Here is a 21,818-nt window from a genome sequence, read left to right on the forward strand (position 1 = left end):
TAAAGTTTTTTCTATGTTATTTATTCAGGCAATGCATCTCACAGTGGTCTTTGTGGTTTGACAAAGAAATAGATACAGTAATTTGTGAAATAAAACAAAAACTTTCTTTTAAAATTGTGCTTTATGAAAAGGCTATTAAAGTGTGGTTATCTCTGAGCACCAGGATTATGGATTATTGTAACTATTTCCATTTCTTCATACCTCCTTTTCATATTTTCCAAATTCTTCATAATAATCACAAATTACTTTGGCAATCAGAAAAAGGTTTAATTGTTACATTGAAGTTAGGTGTCTATAAATTTAACACAGTATACCTGACCTAAGTTAATCTGCTTGCACTTTCTATATGACATCAAGTAGTTCTCTTTTTCTCAATGACTAAAGTTTGCAGACTTTATTTATAAACCGGGATCAAATGATTTGTATTGTGATCACATCGGTTCCCACCTCTCTCTATCCAAAATGACGAGACAAAGGCCAACCAGTACACCCTGAGAAGCAACATTTTAAATGTCATTACTAAAGTGACTATGCAGGCTTTTCATTAGAACTACAGAACCACAAAGAAAGGTCAAAGCAAAGAGAAGCTGACTGTTAGAAAAACTCCAGCTTCTTATACCTTCTCTTAGCCGCAGTCACATGGTATGCAGCAAGTATTTTTAGGTTACACTGAGAAAGCTTGAAAGTGTGTGTGTGAGAGAGAGAGAGAGCGAGAGAGAGAGAAAGAGAGAGGGTCTTTATGACAATTTAAGTTTTTATGCAAAAGGATTGAGATCCTTGGGTGAAAGTTATTAAATATTGCATGACAGGTATATTGTACAACAGTGTACCATAATTATAGTTTGCTTTCAACCATCTGAAGACTTTCTGTGTTTTCTGGTTTTAGCGTCTGAGCCTTGTAAATTATTTCTGACTCATTAGCTTTACACCCTAGGGGCAACTCACAAGCTCCATAAAAGTGTGCATATTTTTCTTAAATCTCTTTTCTAGCAAATGCATTCATTTGCTTTTTAGCCTCACAATGTAGATTCCCACAGTGAAAAGCAACTAAATGACATTTGTCTCCCTCTTATATCCTCCTTTCTCTAAAAAAATATCATTTATAATGAAAAGTACATATTTGAAGACCAATTCTTTATTATAACTGGAGACCTTAAGCTGAGGAGGGATTTGGGAGCAGGATGGTATAAACACTACTAGACCAAAGTACCCCAATTTTGGCCCAAATGACACTTTCGGGTGGATAATTCTTTATTGTGAAGGGCTGTGCACTGTAGAATGTGCAACAATATCTCTGGCCTTTACCCACGAGATCCTGACAGTGCAGAGCTCCAATTCCCTGATGCGACCACCAAAAGCATCTTCAAGATATTGCCAAATACCTCCCAGGGGACAAAACTGACTGCCGATTGAGAACCACTGCCTGAGGCCAAAGACCTTACAAAATCAAGCTCTTTGTGCCTTTGCCAATTCAAATTGTTCCTTTGACCCTATGGTCAACCTCTAAGTACATAGCCACCCACCAATATGAAATACAGGCAGTCATGTATACCCTCACACTCTTCATGTCGATGACCTTGAACCGTATGTGGCCCATTTGGGTAGGAGAGAAGCAGGCAATGATAACTTCCCTACCCTTCACTGACATGGGTGTTCATGCTTTAATACATGTAAGTTCATACAGTCTTGACCTTGGAAGCTCTAAAATGCCCTGAGTTTCTTTATCCACTAGCCACACTCTCTGCAACCCCACGCTCTTCCGTGAATATTGTTTCAAGCACAATTTTATTTCATTGAATATGTTTAGTCTGCCTTGCAACTGTTTTTGCACTTAAATATAAAATTATGATCCAGCCTCAAAATATTTATTTCCTGAAATCATCTTTGATTAAAACCTATTAATTAAAACTGAGGGAAGGTTATAGAATTAAAAAAAAAACAAGAAACAAAAAACCCTGCTTTCCCTAATTTATCTCACAACAAAATAACACATGAGTTTTATTTTTATGCCTCCTAATATATTGAAGGGATGTTTATTCTCCGTACACCACGTTGTCTTCGTGTTTGAAGCACCAAGGCAAATGGGCAGAAGGAATGATTTCCTCTGTGGAAGAAACATTATTAATGAATTCTTTTCTATGGAAAATTCTGAAAAGTGGATCTACCATTACTAGATTCATAATCTTAAGTAAGCACCTTAGTCTCTGCTGGCCTGTTTCATCTTTGGTAAAATGAGAATGATGATACCTACCCTTTAGAGCAGGGGTGACCAAACTTTTTTCAACGTTTTTCACCAAGGGCCGTATGCGGTAAAATACAAACAGCCGGGCCACTCACTTGAGGTGAAGTACATATTGCCTCACCAGGTTTATTTAAGTAAACTAAATATATTTTTGGAATTTGCTGCGGGCCAATAAAAAATGGATTGCGGGCCGCAGTTGGCCCGCGGGCCGCAGTTTGGACACCCCTGCTTTAGGGTATATTGAATGAGACCATCTGTTTTAAGCTCTTAGCCCTGTGTCTGACATACAAGTGTTTTATAAGTATCATTTTCTATGCCACTTCTCCTCTTTGTTCCCAGCACTGGCTAAATAATTTGTGAGATCTAGTGCAAAATGGGAATGCAGGCTCCCTTGTTCAAGTAAGAATTTCAAGATGACAATAACAGATCATCAAACCAAGCGTGGGGCTCTGTGTTGCTGCATAGGTGGCACACTAAAAAAGCCAGCTCTGCTTCCTCCCCTAAGGTTGTCAAGGTTCCACTTGTCTATTCTTCTACCAAATTAAAAGCCACTCTTCAATTTGACAATTGACAGGGAAATAAATGAAATAACTAAAGAGGGCTTTATTATGTGTGTTGCTTTTCAATGCTGGCTCACTTTTACTCAAGCTGTTGAGTGTAGTGAGCCTGTGGCTCTCATAAAGAAGCAGTTTTAATCTGCCACGGCATTTCCATGGTTTGTATCATTCTCAACATGGAGGAATAAAAAAAAAAAAAAAATGGAAAAAAAACCCTATTAGTTTTCTATGAGTAATCGGACCCTTGATGATAGCCCAAGAGGCACTTAGTGGCCAATGAAGCACTTAATTCAAAAGCTCTTTAACTAGACTTATCAAATCGCATTCACAAAGAAAGCAGCATAGCTCTAAATCAGTGTCTTTGATCCAAAACTGGAGACTTTTAGGGAATTGGTCCAGATGTTTAAGAGTAAAGTACCCAAAGAGGAAGATTTGGTCTCCAAACCACGGAGCTCTGGTTCTCCTGTTATTCCTTCTCCTTTCTGGATGTATCAACGTGTCCTTGACAGGTTTTTTCAAGGTTCTCACATCCATATTTATTAATGTAAGAGCAGAATCTGTAAAAAAAACAAAGTATGTTTTTGAATATATGTATATATGGAGAGAGAGACAGAGAGAGAGACAGAGAGAGAGAGAGAGAGAGAGAGAGAGAGAGAGAGAGAGATTTCCTCTCTAGAAACACAGAAGGCATCTTAACAGAAGGCAAAGAGACAACATTTATTGAGCATCTTTTAAGTGCCAGGTGTGTTATATACATTGGAATATTCAAAGTATATGCTAGTTTTCGTTTATTCATTCACTTAATCTCAGGACATTTAAAAAAAAATTTTAACAGTGGAGAAACTGAGGCTCAGGGTAGTTATGTAGCCTGCCCAAAGTCACACAGTTAGCAAGTTGGTGGGTCTGGATTGGCGATTTGATCGGACTCCAAAGCTCACGTATTAAAATCCTATTCGGTTTAGGCGATTACAAATTCAGGGGTCCAATTTGGCACAGTCTCTTTGAATCAAACAACAAACTGAATGCAATAAACTTTAACATACTTGCTAATCATGTTAGTTTACATGGCCGCCTTGCTCTTACCATAGTTTTCACCCTTTCCCCCACCCGCATCACCATAAATCGTTTGGTGTCTAAAGGGTTAGCGATTTTACTAACAGTTGATGGGGAGAACAGGCTGGCTTCCGAGTAAAGATAAAGAATGAAAATATGTGTTGTGGGACAAACTCCCAAGGCCTAAAAAAACAAACAAACCATCTGCTTGGGATGACAATCCATCACTTCCGGCCTCGACTGGGCGAGAGGAAATCTCCGCACGTGCATCCAGGCGATTCCCAGCCCTCGCTGACCTCCGGGCAATTGGCTAGTCGGCCGCCCGGCCGGGATCCTGCCGACCGGAGCGGCTGGGGGCGGTCGGCCCACGGTTTCCCTGGAGACCGGGCGGAAGCGGCCGGAAGCTGCGCTGCGGTAGGCCGCAGCGGGATGCAGAAGCTGGGGGTGGAGCTAGCGGAGGAAGGCTTCCGCGACGAGGAAGAGAACGCAGCTCGCGCCATGGAGCGGGAGGAGGCGGGGGCGGCAGTCGGCTCGTGGGGTGCGCCGGAGCCTGAGGAGCCTGGCCGCCTCCCTTGGTGTAAATGAGGAGGGCGGGGCGGGCGAACGCCCGGGGCGGTGGCGGCGGCCGTTGGGGTGCGACCGTCCCCGCCTCGCATGGTTCCTTTCGTTTTCCGGGCTCAGCCCAGAGGGCTGCCCTTCGCTGCCTGTTGTGGCCAAGGACCCCGAGAGGGATGGCAGCGCCTAGTGGGAGCAGGGTGGGCGCGTCACTTTGGCCGTCGAAGGTGCATTAGTAATCCCGCAATCAGCTTAATGACAGCCACAGAGGCCCCCGAGCGGTTAATGGTGGCAGAAGTAGAGAACCTCGTCCACTTGTTAGAGTTCGGGGCCTGGCCTTAGCCTGGGCTGCAAGGACTAGCTCGGCACGGAACCGAGGGCAAGGCACGTCTGCAGCGGCCTGCTCGCTGGTGACCCACTCCCAGCCTCTGGGCTTTACCTTGCTTGTATCGCCATCCAGGGCCGGGGCCAGCGCTCACCTTCCCTGCCGTTTTTTTCCCCTCCCTTTTAAACTTTTAAATTTTGGATTAAACTTTCAGATTTACAGAAGTTGCAGATAGTTTTCCCTAACGTTAATATCATACGTCAGCGTGGTGCATTTGTCAAAACTAAGAAGTTAACTTTGGCGTAATATTATTAACAAAAGTACAAGCTTTATTCACATTTTACCCTTTTTTTCCCACTGTAAATTTCTGTTCCAGGATCCAGACCAGAATATCACTGCACGTAACCTACCTTGTTTTTAAACTGGTTTTAAGGGCTGAAATCTCGTCTGTTTTATCCTCTCCCACCCAATTCCCCATGACATGGTCTTTTTTTCAAATCCAAAATATATTTACTCATTGTTTCAATTTAGCGAGTATCTATTAATAGTCTGTTAATGCCAGGCACTGTTACAGGGATTCAGCACTGAACGAGATAATCCTGCTTTCATATGGGAGCTAAATATAATCCTGCCTTGTGTAGTTTTGTATTTATGAATTTTTGAAATTTAAGGATATGCCACTTAGAATAATTTTTAAGTTGGTTGAAATCAGCGTTTACATTTTTCTGCTTCTTCCAATTTACTCTAAGTTTTACTCTAAACTTCCAAGTGGCAGGATTACCCATTGCTGATCAAGATTTCTTTCCATCAAATTTATTACTATCTTGAGAAAAATACAGTTCACAAACAAATGCTAAGTAAGTAAACAGGACTGAAGACCCTGCTGTAGATGGGGTTGCTCTCATGTCTGTAATTTTAAGATGCTTTGACAGACACAACAAAATCCAGGAAAAAACTTTCACAATTACTTTGCACTCTTTCTCAGTTACCGTATTTTAAGGAACAACCAATTGCTCAGAGATGATAAGCAACTTGAATATATGTTTGTATTTCTTTGCATATTGTGCATCAGTTCATGATCAGGTGGTGCCAGCAGGAAGTCCTTCATCCAGAGTTATAGTACACGTGGATCTGGATTGCTTTTACGCACAAGTAGAAATGATCTCAAATCCGGAATTAAAGGGCAAACCTTTAGGTAATTATGGACTTTGATAATATGTTCATTGTATAATAGGATTAGCTACTCATTTATTAATGTCTATTGTGTTCTGATTTATTTATTAAAGATTTTTGAAGCAGTTCTTAAGGTGCTTTATAGATAAAATCTTTGCTTCACTACCAGGTGTAAATTTTATAAACTTCATTTAATAAATAGTGAATTTGACACAATATAGACAAATGAATAAATGAACAGAAAGACCATAATAAACTTTTAGTCTTTTTCTCAGTGTTTGAAATTTTACATTCCTTTTATCTCAGAAACAACCTCTTTTGTTACATTTTAATAGAAGATTTCATCTATCCTCCCCCCCCCCTTTTTTTTAAGATTTTTTATTGGGGAACAGTGTGTACTTCCAGGACTTTTTTCCAAGTCAAGTTGTCCTTTCAGTCTTAGCTGTGGAGGGCACGGCTCAGCTCCAGGTCCAGTTGCTGTTGCTAGTTGCAGGGAGCAGAGCCCACCATCCCTTGTGGGACTCGAGGAGTTGAACTGGCAACCTTGTGGTTGAGAGCCCACTGGCCCATGTGGGAATTGAACCGGCAGCCTTTGGAGTTAGGAGCATGGAGCTATCCTCCCCTTTTTGAAATTAACTCTTGGTTTGTGACAAAATAGTTGCATTTTGAACAGAACCCTAAGTATTCAGGGATATAAAGCAAGCTTTCCATAAAAACACAAGTATAAATAAAAAGCAAAGAAATTCTACACTGATAATTTATTTTTAGTAATGTTGCCTTGTTTTAGCTTTATTATATCATAAATTGAAAAACTAAATTTCCAAAAATTTATTTTACATGTGTAGTAAGGATTTAAAGAGCAATTTTGGTTTACCTGCTGCTACCCTTTGCCTAGTTTGGTTTTGGTAAACCCTAATTCAATCTAGCTTAGTTGATTTACTAAAGAACCAAGTTTTTGGTATGCTAAGGTCAGTTTAGGATCTTTAAACTTTCCTAAGTGTGTCAAGGAATTAGGATTAGGGACCTAAATTTTCTCCTAAAAGCATTTCAGTTAGTTGCGTTGTAACACATGATGCTCTGTAGATAATGCTTAATAAAAAGATACTGTGTAGTTAAGACAGGGATGAATGATTTGGGAAAGTGAAGGATGTGATGTTGAGAGTTTCTAGGAGAAAGCAAAATAGATTTTCATTTATACTCAAATACATGACTACTTAACTTGGGCTGGTGACATATTAGTGTGAGTCCATATAATTTAGTTCTGCAATTAAAAAACTACTTTTTTGGTTAAGGGAGTTACCAATCTGATTTTGTAAATAGTTCACTGATGAATCTTAAATTATTAGGGGCATTATCTGACACATCAAAGATCTTTGTGTGAAATGTTTCTTTGTCTTGTTTATAGTATCAAAATTTAAGAAACAGTTGTCTTCCATTAGGGGAATGGACACAATCCTTTTTTTTCCCCACATGTTTGTGTTTTACATGTTTTAGATGGACGTTACTTTTACAGTGGTAAAATCAACTTGTGTAAAGAGGAAAGCAAATTTTAGCAATCTTAAACCACCAGTAAACTAGCATTTTTATACAGTCTGTAGATGATGATAATTTAATTATTTGGATAAGGAGAGGTCCTCATAAGTCCATCTCACCGTCTGATCTTTTCTGCAGGTGACTAGGAAGAATAATTCAATATTTAGAACATTTATTGAAGGGAGATCCTGATAATTGCTGTAGGTTGGCACTTAGAACATTGCTTTATATTCATTGGACAGTTACTCAGAAGATAAGAGATTTTCTAGCAGTAACAGTTCATTGTACTCAGTTGTTTTCATCTGCTCTATTTTTGGTGAAACATAGGCTTAGAGTAGAGTTAATTCAATATAAATTAATCTGGTTTTGTCTGAGAAAAATTCTAGAAGGATTTTATTTGTATCTTTTTATGCTGAAGACTCCATAGAATATATTGCTTTATGGTAATTTCTGTGTAATTTTACTTTATAGAGCTTTGATGAATGGAGGTTATATTTTTTAAACTGAGATAGACCTTTTTATTTTTATCAAAACATTGCATTACAATTTACAATTGTAATACGGCATTAGTAAACTACATTTTAAGATTTTTTTTCAGTTCTGCTCAGTTTTCTCACAAAATATTTATCTTTTATAGGGGTGCAGCAGAAATATTTGGTGGTTACCTGTAACTATGAAGCAAGGGAACTTGGAGTTAAGAAACTTATGAATGTTAGAGATGCAAAAGAAAAGTGTCCACAGCTGGTATTAGTTAATGGAGAAGACTTGACTCGTTACAGGGAGATGTCATATAAGGTTACAGGTACAGATTATGGGCAATATGCTTTTAGTATTAATTGTTATATAGGCTGCCTATTCATTACATGAATCTTTAATAAATGTAAAATGCCATAAGTCAGTACTTTTTTGCTAATAACTTTATTTTGGGTCTTGCCCATTTAAAAAAAAAATTTATATGAGGATGACTTTATATGTTATAAGAAATGTTGACCAAAAAAGTGTAAAGTTGGAAGGAGTTTGAAGTCTGTTGTGACTGCGTGTCATGTGAATATGAGAAAAAAATGTAAAACAAAATTTAAAAGTGAGAAAATGGGACGATATACCAAAGAAAGCCAAATATTTTAAATTTAAATGAATTATGATGAAATATGCTATACTCCCATGCATTAGTGTTAGTTGGGAGAGGCTTCTGTAATGTTTAACATAATTAAAAACTGATTTGTTAAAAACTATTAGCAAAAATAATGGGTATATTCTTTTTTTAATTTTTATATATACTGAATAGTATAGTGTAGGTAAACTCTTCCGTACTAAAGTTTGGGTTTGAATCTTAGTATTTCAGTAAATTATAGGAAAAATGAAAGCGTGTGTACTCGAAGATTGCAAATATATAATTTAAAAAATGTATAAGGATTAGCCTTTATCTTTTCTGCTACTGTTTTTATTTGTTCTTTTATTATTTGTAGCAGTTTTCAGATGAAAGTGTTAAATGTCATACATCCAAAAGCTCTTATAAATTAATAAGGAAAAAAATCTCAAAAATGGACAAAGGATATGAATGGGCAAATGACTAAAAAGGCAAACACAATGTCCAACAATTATGTGGAACAAGAAAGTGCAACTTCATTATTGGCTAAGGAAATTTGAATTAATAAGATGCTATTCTATGTCCATCATACTTGCAAAAAAATAATGTGAGAAAAAGTAGAAATAAAGTATTACAGCCTTTTAAAAAATCGAGAAACATTTTTTGATGTTAAAGATATGTATTATATCAAGTGATATAACCTCTGGGAATTTATCTAAGAAATAAAATCATAAGGAAAAAATGTGTATTGTAGCATGGTTCATAATTGGTAAAAATAGGGAATGAAAACAAATGTTCATCAGGATAGGAATAGCTAAATAAACTGACTTCTCTGCATTGGAATATTGAATAGCCATTAAAAAGAATGCACTGGTGCTACCATGTTTCCTGGAAAATAAGACCTAGCCAGACAATCAGCTCTAACGCGTCTTTTGGAGCAAAAATTAATATAAGACCTGGTCTTACAGTAAAATAAGACCGGGTGTTATGTTATGTTATGTTAAAGACCCAGTCTTATAGTAAAATACAATGTCCAACGGAAACATGGTATATTTTTGACGCATAAAGATAGATATACCTTGTTGAGTGAGTAAAAGGCAAGATGCAAAAAAGTGTATCACGTTTTCCAGATGTATAAAACAATAGCCCAAATCCCTCTCCCCCATGTATATATGAACAGGAAGAGAAACATGAGAGGATATGTACTAGGTTTTTAATATTAGTTGCCTTCTGGAGGGGAAGAGACAGTGCTGTAATGGGAGGGAAGGGGACGAAGGGATAGCAGAAAAGACACTGTACTCCCAAGTAGCACTTGTGCGTCTATGTAAAATTGTATGTGTGTCTGAATATTAAGAAGTTAACTTTTTATGTACACAGAAGAGGTTATATAATACATAAGAGTTGAGCATCTTGCCTTTGTTCTTGGTGATCTTTCATATTATTCATATAGTCCTTCCTTATTCTTTTTAATGCCTGCGCAGTATTTCCTTGTATTTTGTTCCATACTTTTTTAACCAGTCCTCTAGTGATATGAAGATAGCATGTCCCACTTTATGCCTATTATCCCTACATAATTATTAATAGCTCCTTTTATTTAAAAAAATGTCTTGTTTTGAATGATAAATCATATAGTTTCTCTGATAGTGATGAATTATTAGGCTGGTACCAACTTTTTTCTCTTACAAATATATGCTTCAGTAAACATTTTCATGTACAAATTTTGGCATACTTTTATGGGGGTATCCATAAGGTAAGTTCCTAGAGGTTAATTGCTAAATCAAAAGTAATTTGCATTTAAATTTTTGAATACTGCTGTATGTTGTACTTGAGGTTGTCCTGACATATTGCTAGTATGTATGAGAGTGTTAGATATTCTCATATTGTAAAGATTTTGCCTGATAGGTGAAAAAAATTGTGTTTTTCTCCATCCAGCTGGTATCAATAGGTGATTCAGAGAGAAGTGAAAATTCTTCTCAATGATTTCAAAGTTGTTAGTCTTAATCCTAAAAATGAAAATTGATACTGCTCTTAAATTTATATCAAATCTTGGTTCGGTTCAATTTAGTAAACATTTGACTTAAGAACTAGGTATTGTGCTAGATGCTGGACGTTCAAATAAACTTAAGTCGTGGTCCATCTCTGCCCTTAAAGAATAAGCCGGGGAATGGCTAATCAAAATAGTGAATTGGCGGTATATTTTGAAAATTAAGTGACTTCTCATTTTGACTCAATAGTAATTGGAAGTTATAAATTTTGTTTTGTTTTGCCTTTAAAAACTCCTATGGAAAATACAGTACATTATTGTTTTTACTTTTCTAGGCAGATTATAATTTATTCTTTGACACACTGTTCAAGATTATAATTAACTATAAGCATTGATGTTTAATGTGCTGTAGATTATAGGTTAGGAGATTGACTAATGTATTGTTATGAATATGTGCCCAGGGAATGTCAATTTTGGACTTACTTTTTTGTAAAAATACTGCCTTTACCCAAAATGTGGTGCAGAAAAAATAAAAAATCCCACTAACCTGAGGACTTTATTAAATATGTTGTAGAAATATAAATATATGCAAAACCTTTAACAACATATTTGATATAAACATAAAATAGTAAATTCATTCTAGTTATAACTTGTTACAGCTGTACTCCAATATTATTTTAGAATTGTTGGAAGAATTTAGTCCACTTGTTGAGAGACTTGGATTTGATGAAAATTTTGTGGATCTAACAGAAATGGTTGAGAAGAGACTACAGCAGCTTCACAGTGATGAACTTTCAGCGCTGACCGTGTCGGGTCATGTATACAATAATCAGTGTAAGTGGGTTCGTATTCATTCCATTTAGTAACTTTAAAGTACATACATTTCTTAATGTTCAGAGAGTTCAATGAGTTGACTTTCTGAACGATTTTTGGCTTTTGTTGGAGGCATAGTCATATTTCAGTCATCTGTTTAAGATGATGAAAATTAGGTGTTGCTCATGTAGCTCAATGCTCTGTGCACTTTTCATTTCTCTGACAGTCTGTGCATTGCCATTTTTACACTTGATCTTAGCCAAAAGGCCGATAAGTGATTACATTACCCTTTTTAAGAGCCGTACCTCTTTGGGTCATCCTTAAGTTACAGGAGTTGGCTTGATAATACCGTGTTTCCCCAAATATAAGACCACGTCTTATATTAATTTTTGCTGCAAAAGACGCATTACGGCTTATGTTCAGGAGATGTCATCCTGAAAAATCATACTAGGGTTTATTTTCCGGTTAGGTCTTATTTTCAGGTAAACAGTATGCTATTTAGAATAATTTTTGATTGTCCTAAAACTATCTTTAAGCAAAATTTTGAGGTAGACTAAATTTGCCTTTGTTGACTGTTTCACTTGTTCCCTTCTGTTCCCCCAAAACCCTCATGTTGCCCCTTGACTTCCTGTGTTACCCCTTATGGAAGCTTGTCTAGGCTTACGTGACATCTTTTGCAAGCTCATATTTAATTAGTTCAGATAATCTTTGCCAACTCTTAGTGAGAAAGCAGAATGGTTCATCTCTTTCACTTATTAAAGTATAAAGGACTGTTGGTATTTCCAGAGATTTTGCATTTGAAAATACGCTGCAATAAGCTCTACTAAATATCTAATTAGACCTCTAAACATCTTGTGATGCTGCTTGTGACTTCCACATTATACCACACAGAAGACCAGCTACTCTGCTTTTCTGTAATACTTGCCCTGATGTTCTTGCTCCTGAGTCTCAACATGTGCTTCCTCGTATCCTCCTTTTCTGAGAGCTGTTGATTAATCTCCCTTTTAGTTTCCACCTCCCTAATATTAAAGAAAGGGGGGAGAGCTATGGTTCTCTTTTAGACATGAACTTTACCTGTGTCTTTTGTACCTGTGCGCTCCTCACTTACAAAGGCCAAGTAGCAAGAAGATTCCTAATGTGTCTATATAATTTTAAAGCAAACTCAGACTTCATTAGTTAAAACATATTACAGAGAGCTAGATTTCATACCCTAAAAAGAAAATGTCTAATTCTTCACGACTTCTTTCTCCTCCGCACAAGGTTTTGTTAAAAAAAATGTTTTAAACCTACAGAAAAGTTGACAGAATAGTATAATGAGAACACTCATTATGCCCTTCCTTGTAGGTACATCTGTTGTTATCATTTTTTCACATTTGCTTTATTTTGTTCTCTGTTTAATTGATTGGTTCAATGATCGGGGAGCCATTTAAAAATAAATTGCAGGCATCATGACGTTTCATTTGTAAATAGCCCTGAGGAAAAGGACTGTCTGATATAACTTATACTACTTTCACACCTAAGAAAATTTTGTTTCTGTATAATGTATCTACGCTTTTCATAAAAGATCACTTAAATATGTACAGATCTAGAATTATTTTCAGTAGCACATAAAGCTACTACATAAAGTTTAGGTTCAGATCTTTAAAACTGTAACGTTGGCTTTCTTATTAATGTAATACATTTACATTTACGCCTATTTACAGGCAAACATGAGGAAAAGTTTTACTAATATCAGGAATTTTTTGTGAGAGTTCACTTTTCATAATCACTCGCATTATGTATTCACTATCACAGGCCCTTGGAATTCACTCCAGCTGTAGTTAATGTGTTTCCCCGAAAATAATACTTAGCCAGACCATCAGTAATAATACTTAGCCAGACCATTTTTGGAGTAAAAATTAATATAAGACCCGGTCTTATATAAGTATAATAAGTAAAATAAGTTATAGTAAAATAAGACCGGGTCTTATATTAATTTTTGCTCCAAAAGACGCATTAGAGCTGATGGTCTGACTAGGTCTTATTTTCGGGGAAACACAGTGTTTACAGAATTCCTGTGAACATAACAGGTTAGGTGGGTCGCAGTGTGGTGGTGTGTGTGTCAGGGGGTGGATGCAGGTTAAATAAGTCCTGTACCCTTTTTGCACTCATTTGTAAAAAAAAAAAAAAAAAAAAAGATTTTGTGGTGACTTTTAATGACATTGGCTGTTTTTGTAGCTATAAACCTGCATGACACCTTGCACCTCAGACTACTTGTTGGATCTCAGATTGCAGCAGAGATGCGAGAAGCTATGTATAATCAGCTGGGTCTCACTGGCTGTGCTGGAGTGGCTTCTAATAAATTATTGGCAAAATTAGTTTCTGGCATCTTTAAACCAAATCAACAAACAGTCTTATTACCTGAAAGTTCTCAAGATCTTATTCAGAGTTTGAACCACATAAAGGAAATGCCTGGTAAGTCAAATTGATATATATTGTTTTTATTGTATTTTTTTATTTTAAAAATTATAGCTACATATAATAAATTCTTAGAAACTGTGTACTTGGAGAAAACCAAAAAAACCTAATTTTTTTGGAGGAAATCTGTATTAGGGAATATATGAAAAGTACTTTTCTAGTTTCACTTACTTTTGTGTAGTTTGAAAGTTATAACCTGGAAGCATATGCTCTTTTATTTCCAGTTCCTGGTTCATATATTTATATGGTACATTGCATCTTGAGAGTGGTTTACATGTAAAATATTAGGGCTACACAAGACCTTCCAAAGCATCTAGGCCAAGTTTTTATTTTAAAGATGAGAAAACTTATTTTCTCATGGGGTTCAGTGACCTAATCAGGTCATGGGGCAAGTTTGTATCTTTGAAGATCAAATATGTTTTTATAGACCATCAATAATCAATATGTGAAACTTCATTTCTGTGACATTGCTGAGGAATAAGACCTTGTAATAGAATTCTGTGGAAGTGAATTTTTAAGACAACTGAAACTTTATGTATAGTATCATGTCATCTGCAAATAATGACAGTTTTGCTCTTCCTTTCCCATTTGGTTGCCTTTTATTTCCTTTTCTTGTCTGCTGTGGCTAGGACTTCTAGTACTATGTTGAATAAAAGTGGTAAAACTGGACATCCTTGTCTTGTTCCTGATCTTAAGGGGAATGCTTTTAGCTTTTCCCTATTGAGTATGATATTAACTGTGGGTTTGTCATATATGACCTTTATTATGTTGATATATATTCCCTCTAGTCCAACTTTGCTGAGAGTTTTTATCATAAACGGATGCTGGATTTTGTCAAATGCTTTTCCTGCATCTATGAATATGACTGTATGATTTTTATGTTTCATTTTGTTTATGTGATGTATCATGTTAATTGATTTGCAGAAATTGAACCAACCTTGTATACCAGGAATAAATCCCACTTGATCATTGTGTATGATCTTTTTAATGTATTGCCAAATTTGGTTTGCTAATACTTTGTTGACGATTTTGCATCTATGTTCATTAGAGATACTGGCCCTCTTCTCATTTTGTAATGTCTTTGTCTGGTTTTGGGATCAGGGTAATGTTGGCCTCGTAAAATGAGCTTGGGAGCCTTGCCTCCTCTTGAATTTTTCAAATAGTTTGAGGAGAATAGGTGTTAATTCTTTTTTGAGTGTTTGGTAAAATTCACCTGTGAAGCCATCTGGTCTATGACTTTTGTTTGTTGGCAGCTTATTGATTACTGATTCAATTTCATTAGTAGTAATTGGTCAGCTCAGATTTTCTGTTTTTTGTTGATTCAGCCTTGGAAGATTATATGCTTCTAGGAATTTAACCATTTCTTCCAGATTATCCAATTTGTTGGCATATGTGACAGTCTTTCTTTACATGAATAATAACCATGACTCTTAAATACTTCCACAGTATTATATAACAGGTGGTAAAAATTTAATTTTATCAAGACAGAATTTATTGGTTGCCTCTATATTCATTATATTATACTAGGGCTGTTAGGTTTTCAAAGTGGTTCATATAACTCAGAGGCCTTGAGCAGAAGAAGAACAACCTAGTTCTCAATAAAGTTTGATCTTAGCAAAATATTAATTATGAAATTTAAAGACATGGTTGATATATTTATAATATTTTTACCTAGCTTTATTTTAAAGAGAGAAGCTGTTGTAACACCATATACATTTCTTTTTGTTTAGGTATTGGCTATAAAACTACCAGACGTCTTGAAGCTTTGGGTGTCAGTAGTGTGCGTGATCTTCAAACCTTTCCATCCAAAACATTAGAAAAGGAATTAGGAATCTCAGTTGCTCAGCGTATTCAGAAGCTCAGTTTTGGAGAGGATAACTCTCCTGTAACACCCTCTGGACTACCTCAGGTGCGTGCTAATGATGTTTATTTTAATTGAGTAGTGGTTGTCACATTATTTGAGATAAAGATTTCTAGTTTTAATACTGTGGTTTTACTATTCTAGTTTGCTTGTTAGGTTAGTACATGATCCCTTTCCTATGAGATGGCTAATTTATATTAGATTAATAAATATTCTTAAATTCAATCTAAGAATTAGCATTTAACTCTGAAGTTAGCCTCTTTGATTGAATACTACTTAATTTTAATAGCCTGTATTACGTATATAAGGCAAAATATTATAATTTTTTAAAAGTCTTGTTTTTAGGGTTGTCTAGTAATTTATAAAATGGAGAAAGGTATAATCATCCAGTTCACATTGATTGATTTTCCTTCCTGTGTGACAGACACTTTCATTAAGTGCTTTATATACATTAGCCCATTATCTTCACATCAAACCTTCAAGGTAGGTAGTACTATTGTTTGTTTGTACCTTTTCCCTCCTTTTCTCCCTCCCACCCCCTTTTTTTTTTTAAGGAGGATACTGTACTTTAGGAACGTTAATAAGTTAGTGCCCAAGGTTAAACTTTCAAGTCTTAGGAGATAAAGAGCCTTGCTGTCATCATAGCGAAGCTTAGAGTTGGTACTAGAGCTTTATAATTTTCTTGACTTCCAATGCACTTTATAGTGGAGTACAGTAACTTGCAGATAAAAAGAGTTAATACAAAGGTGAACTAAATGGCTCAAAGCAGAAGAGGTAAAATTAGTAAAGAAGGTGTTGATTTATTTGACATATATTGATAACTGGATATGCTTCTTTGGGTTTACAATCCTTTATTTGTGCTTCTTTGGTAGTCCTTTAGTGAAGAAGACTCGTTTAAAAAATGTTCATCAGAAGTCGAAGCTAAAAATAAGATCGAAGAGTTACTTGCTAGTCTTTTGAACAGGTGATTTTCTACTTTGCCATATCATCCTATATCTTCTGTATGTAGTATATGGAAAGAATACTTGATGTTCTATCTTGGAACTCAGAAATTAACTGGAAAGTAATAGTGTAAAGATAGATCATTTATCACTGATTTTCTCTACATTATAAACTATTGGAAGGATAGTCATAGATGCTCTTAACTAAATTTAATCTGTCTGGTTCCATTGGTTTTTAGTAACATTGTGGTTATACAGTAGATCTTAAGCTACTGACATTTACCTAAAGAGGTTTTATGGATAACTCTAGAATCCCTATACCTATAAATTTGTGATGGTTGAGGATAGGAATTTATTAAGAGCAACAATGATAGAGAAAGCAGAAGAAGCCTTATATCTCCTTTGCCTCAGACATGAAAGAAAATGGAGTCAGACAAAAGAATAGCTAAGTGGGGCTGTGTGTGTGAAGCAGGGAGGATAGTTGTGGGTGTGTGCAGGGTTACTGGTCTATAAGTACATGAAAAATGTCAACTGGAATTATGAGTGTACAAATAGCATAAGCTAAACGAGACATTTAGTTTTCTGATGCTCCTTTGCCATCATATATCTATTTCTCAATACTCCATAGAAGAGTATTATCTCTTTTCCTCCCATTTCTTTGATTTCTCAAAATGGAATGTCAGGGGTCTAACAGTTTTGGGTAGGTGTGCTTCTGTAATGATGCTAAATGATGGCTAAGCTAACTGTGACTAGAGAACAAAGGTTTTCAGATGACTCTTCAGTCTCAGAAAACTGATGAAGTGAAATTTTCTATAACTGCTGTCCCATGAAGTGTGGTTCTTGTGCCTTGAGCAGTGCCATGCAGTTCATCATTTGCTGCATGCATCTGGGGCTGACTCTATGACCCAGCTCCAGTGATATGACTCAGGCTGGTCTCATGATATGCTAGTGAAACTGGGTCACCTGCTTTGCTTCTGCTAGATATAAGACTGTTGCGAAAGGCCTGGCCATTGGAAACAGTTCTGCACATAGAAAAACCACAAGGAGTATACATTTTGTAGGTTCTCTCATTTGAAGAATCAAGCCAGAAATGAGACTGCTCTACACCTGTGAAATAACTATTAACTATCCTTATCTCTGCTTGCCATTCCCTCTTCTATGTCATGGCCCCTTATTTCAGTGATTGAGGTGTAATACCATCTAAGTGACCGGCAAAAGAATAATTGAGTGTGTATGAGTGTATTTTCCTTCTAGAGTATCTGATGATTAATACTATAGGTATGTAAGAGGTACAAAATCTTCTAATTTTTTAAAACGTCTTCTAGACACTAGTTTAAGATTGCTTAGAATATAACCTTTTTTCTAGCATGTCTTAATTAGTTATAGGAACCAAATCATGCTCTTTGAATTGCATAATGACTTAATAGAACAAGTTTAACTGGAAGACATTTAAACTGGTAACTTGTTTACAGGAACCATTTAAGATAGTCATCATTTTAGCAAAGCAGCAACCAAGAAATTTTTTGATAAAGCAGTAAGAGAAAAAAATTATTTACCAAAAAAAATCTAAATTTTCCAATTTGAAATCTTCGATTTGAGTATGTTTAACAATATACAATATTTGTATTTTACATTTATGATTTTAAATGCATTGCCATACATATAAAAAGGAAAATATTATTCTGTAATGGTATATTTTCTCTGGTAATTAGATTGTCTGCTTTTTAAGTAAATTTTCTATATCATTAAAACTTGTTTTCAACACTAAAAGCAACACCATTTAGATATAACAGTTTTTAAGATGCATGCATATGTACTTATCTCCCCAAATATAGTATATAATTGATCTTTCAAGTTATTACTCTAATATGTCACATAATGGTGATATTATTACTGGCTCCCTTGGATGTTTTTTGGGAGTGCTCTTTGACAAAGTTAATCTCATTAAATTTTTTTCTTTTTGTAATCTTATATTTTAAACAAATGTGTAAAAATCTTGTCATTTTTCATGTCTTCTTCCATCAGTGAATAATTCAGTTTCTTAAATTTCATGCTGATTTTAATATGTTGCTTTTAGTTATATTTTGGACTTGGATTATAAAATGGCTTGTTACAATTATATCTTATTTCTGTTCTTTTTCCAATAGCACTCTCTTCTAAGTGAGGCCTGAATGCTGTACGTTTGAAATTTCAGATCTTTAGTGCAGAGACTTCACAAAATTTATTTGGGTTATTCAGGGACCTTTATTACTTACTGCCTAATTATCAACTGTATTAACAATTGTTATAGTTAGTAATCTGGCACCTTTAGATAAATGAGGTGTATTAGACAACTTAAAAAATCTTTAGGTAATACTGTTTCTAATTGCTTGTGTCCTCTTTATTTTTAGAGTATGCCAAGATGGAAGGAAGCCACATACAGTAAGATTAATAATCCGTCGGTATTCATCTGAGAAGCACTGTGGCCGTGAGAGCCGTCAGTGCCCTATTCCATCCCACATAATTCACAAGCTAGGGACAGGTATGGGCTAATTTTCTAATAATTTAATTGGCAAGTTAAACTCTTTAAAAAGCAAACTTTGAATTAGAAATATGATCCAAAGACGGAGGATCTTCACAGGGAGTTAATGAGCTATTAAATTTCTTTATTCCATCAGAAATTTTCACTAGAAAACTTTGTTGTTGTTTTTTTAATAGATTATAAAAGTAAAGACTCAGTTAAGAATGTTTCCCAAGTTCAGAGAAAACAAAAGTATGATAATTATATGGTATTGAGGTAACTTCTTTATGGGCATTTAGATTGTTTCCATTTATTTGGCTATTACAAAAAACGATGCTATGAACACTTGCTGGCAAGTCAGTGGGTGCATATATGCTTTTGTTTGTCTTGGGTAGATTACAAGGAGTGGAACCGCTGGCTTGTATGATAAGTTGAACTCTAAGACACTGCCAAACTTTTTTCCAAAGTAGGTGTAACAATTTACATTCTCACCAACAATGTATGAGGGTTCCTGTTTTTTCATATTCTCGCCTACGTTGGATATGGTCAGTTATTTTTATGATAGTCATTCTTGTTGTTGTGTATGCATAGTGGTATTTCATTGTGTTTGTTTTTCCTTTTATGGATAGTGCTTTTGGTGTCATATCTAAACTTTACCTAACCCAAAGGTGACAGATATTTTCCCCATGCTTTCTTTTAGAAATTTTAAAGTTTTAAGCTTTACACTTAAATTCACTTTGAGGAATTTTTATGTGTGGAGTAAGGTAAGGGTCTTAGTTCATTCTTTTGCACGTGGGTATGCAGTTGTTCCAGCAGATTTGTTGAAAAGACTATTCTTTCCCCCATCAAATTGTCATGGCACCTTTGTCAAAAACTAATTGACCATAAATGTAAGGATTTATTTCTTGACATTCTTATTCCATTAATCTGTGTTTATGCATATACCAATTCCAGCTTGTCTTGATACTTTGCTGTAAGTTTTGAAATTAGGTAATGTAAATTCTCCAGATTTACTTCTTTCAAAATCTTTTTGGCTATTCATGATCCTGGGATTTTGTTTCTATAAAGACTTGAAAATAAGAATTTGATTTCTTAATTTGTTATACGTTTATTCACATTTTCTATTTATTTTGAGTCAGTTTTGGTAATTTGTATCTTCTAGGAATGTATACATTTCATCCAAGTTGTCTAATTTGTTGTCATAAAGTTGTTAATATTTCCTTATAATTCTTCTAATTTTTGTAAGGTCTGTAGTGATGTTCCTCTTTCATACATGATTTTGGTGATTTGTGTATTCTCTTTTTTCCTTTATCATTCTAGCAAATGTTTTATCAGTTTTGTTGAGCTTTTCTAAGATCCAGCTTTTGTTGTAATTGTTTCTCCATTGTTTTTATACTTTGTGTTTTTTATTTCTGCTCTGATCTTTATTGTCTTCTTTCTATTTGCTTTAGGTTTAATTTGCTATTTCCCCCTTATTTCTTACGATGGAAGCTTATGTTATTATTTTATACTTCTTTTCTAATAATTCAAGTTTAAAATTACACATTTCCTTTTAAGAGTGCTTTAGCTGTATGCCATAAATTTTGTTGTATTTCTTTTTCATGAAGTTAAAACAGTTTCAAATATCCCATGTGATTTCTTCTTTGATCCTAAAATTATGTAGAAACTTGTTGCTTAATTTCCAGATATTTGGTGATTTCCAAAATTTCTTTCTGTTGTTAATTTCTACTTTAATTTCATGTTGATCAGAGAATATAATTTGAGTAATTTCAATCCTTCAAATTTATTAAGCCAAATTTTATTGTTTAGCATATGGTCTATCCTGGAGAATGTTCCGTTTGCATTTGAAAAGAAAAGTTAAGCAACACTATCAAACCATTTTACTTAACTAAAATTTATGGAATAGTCGACCAAAATAATATTTTTGAATGATGTTTGTCTGGATATATAATTCTTGACTGTTTTTTCCCCATACTTTGAATATACCATTCCATTGCCATCTGGTTTCCATTATTTCTGATGAGAAGTCAGCTGTTAATAGTTTTATCAGTCTCCTTCCAATCAGGAGAGAATAACCACACAGAAATTTGAACTGGGAAAGTTTAACATAATGATTAAACTGTGATAGGGGATTGACTATAAAGGTGTAAAGGGCTGAGGAAAAGTACCCAAGAAAGGACAAACTTGGAAAGAGGAGTTTTCCTACCCTTCAAAGAGAAGGTGTGGCTGCCGAACACTGGGTGATGCAATAATCCTTTGAGTTACCTGGCCTGTAGTTGGTTCATGGTTACTGGGCAAAGAGAAAACCACCCACTGACCCATGGATGAACTGAGGCTGGTTGGTGGGCACACAGGCGGAGTTGGATATTGGGAGTTTGCTCACGGGCAGGGTAGTGCATGGACTGGGATATGCAGTGGCCATGTTGGGAGGGCTTCTGGTAACAACCCTCCAAGATGCCTGCAAGCTGAGGCTGGTTATGCTAGTTATGCTGAAGTAATCTATATTCTTCTGCTAGCACATAGTTGAAGGATATGGTCCCTGCATAGGAAGAGCTGGAGGAAACAACTCTCTGGGGTGTAGGCAAGTCAAGGCTGTTAGGTGGGTGTGCAGAATGAGTTGACTGTTAGCTGGATGTGCAGAATGAGTTGGGGCACTGTTTATGGCACTGGCCTGGGGTGTTCCCTGTTTGAATTGGTAGTGCCATAGTAACATGGTCATTAGGCTTGGGCTGGGGTT

At 35.6% G+C, this 21,818-nt stretch overlaps 1 protein-coding gene and 1 long non-coding RNA gene across 4 annotated transcripts in view; one reads left to right on the plus strand and one right to left on the minus strand.

Annotated features, from left to right (window-relative positions):
- LOC148758430 (uncharacterized) lies at positions 1-4,371 on the minus strand. Of its 2 annotated transcripts, XR_016021177.1 has the most exons (3): positions 4,054-4,282; positions 3,218-3,356; positions 1-2,104 (listed from the first exon to the last, which is right to left on the minus strand). It is a non-coding gene; the product is annotated as an uncharacterized LOC148758430 (long non-coding RNA). The 2 variants fall into 2 exon arrangements; XR_016021176.1 differs by having other exon boundaries at positions 1-3,356; positions 4,054-4,371.
- Positions 4,261-21,818, plus strand: part of POLI (DNA polymerase iota) — a 24,380-nt gene continuing 6,822 nt past the window's right edge. Inside the window, exons 1-8 of one of the 2 annotated variants that reach the window (XM_019721898.3) lie at positions 4,273-4,429; positions 5,805-5,927; positions 8,076-8,240; positions 11,191-11,343; positions 13,540-13,776; positions 15,510-15,688; positions 16,513-16,604; positions 18,972-19,102. In XM_019721898.3, the coding sequence (XP_019577457.3) occupies positions 4,282-4,429; positions 5,805-5,927; positions 8,076-8,240; positions 11,191-11,343; positions 13,540-13,776; positions 15,510-15,688; positions 16,513-16,604; positions 18,972-19,102 (1,228 nt within the window). In that variant the 5' untranslated portion in view covers positions 4,273-4,281. Of the gene's footprint in view, positions 4,430-5,804; positions 5,928-8,075; positions 8,241-11,190; positions 11,344-13,539; positions 13,777-15,509; positions 15,689-16,512; positions 16,605-18,971; positions 19,103-21,818 lie in introns of both variants that reach the window. The other variant, XM_019721913.3, reaches the window with a different exon arrangement.

Source organism: Rhinolophus sinicus, chromosome 4 (assembly GCF_057876585.1).
Source record: "Rhinolophus sinicus isolate RSI-liver-muscle chromosome 4, RSI-T2T, whole genome shotgun sequence".
NCBI classification, from domain to species: domain Eukaryota; kingdom Metazoa; phylum Chordata; class Mammalia; order Chiroptera; family Rhinolophidae; genus Rhinolophus; species Rhinolophus sinicus.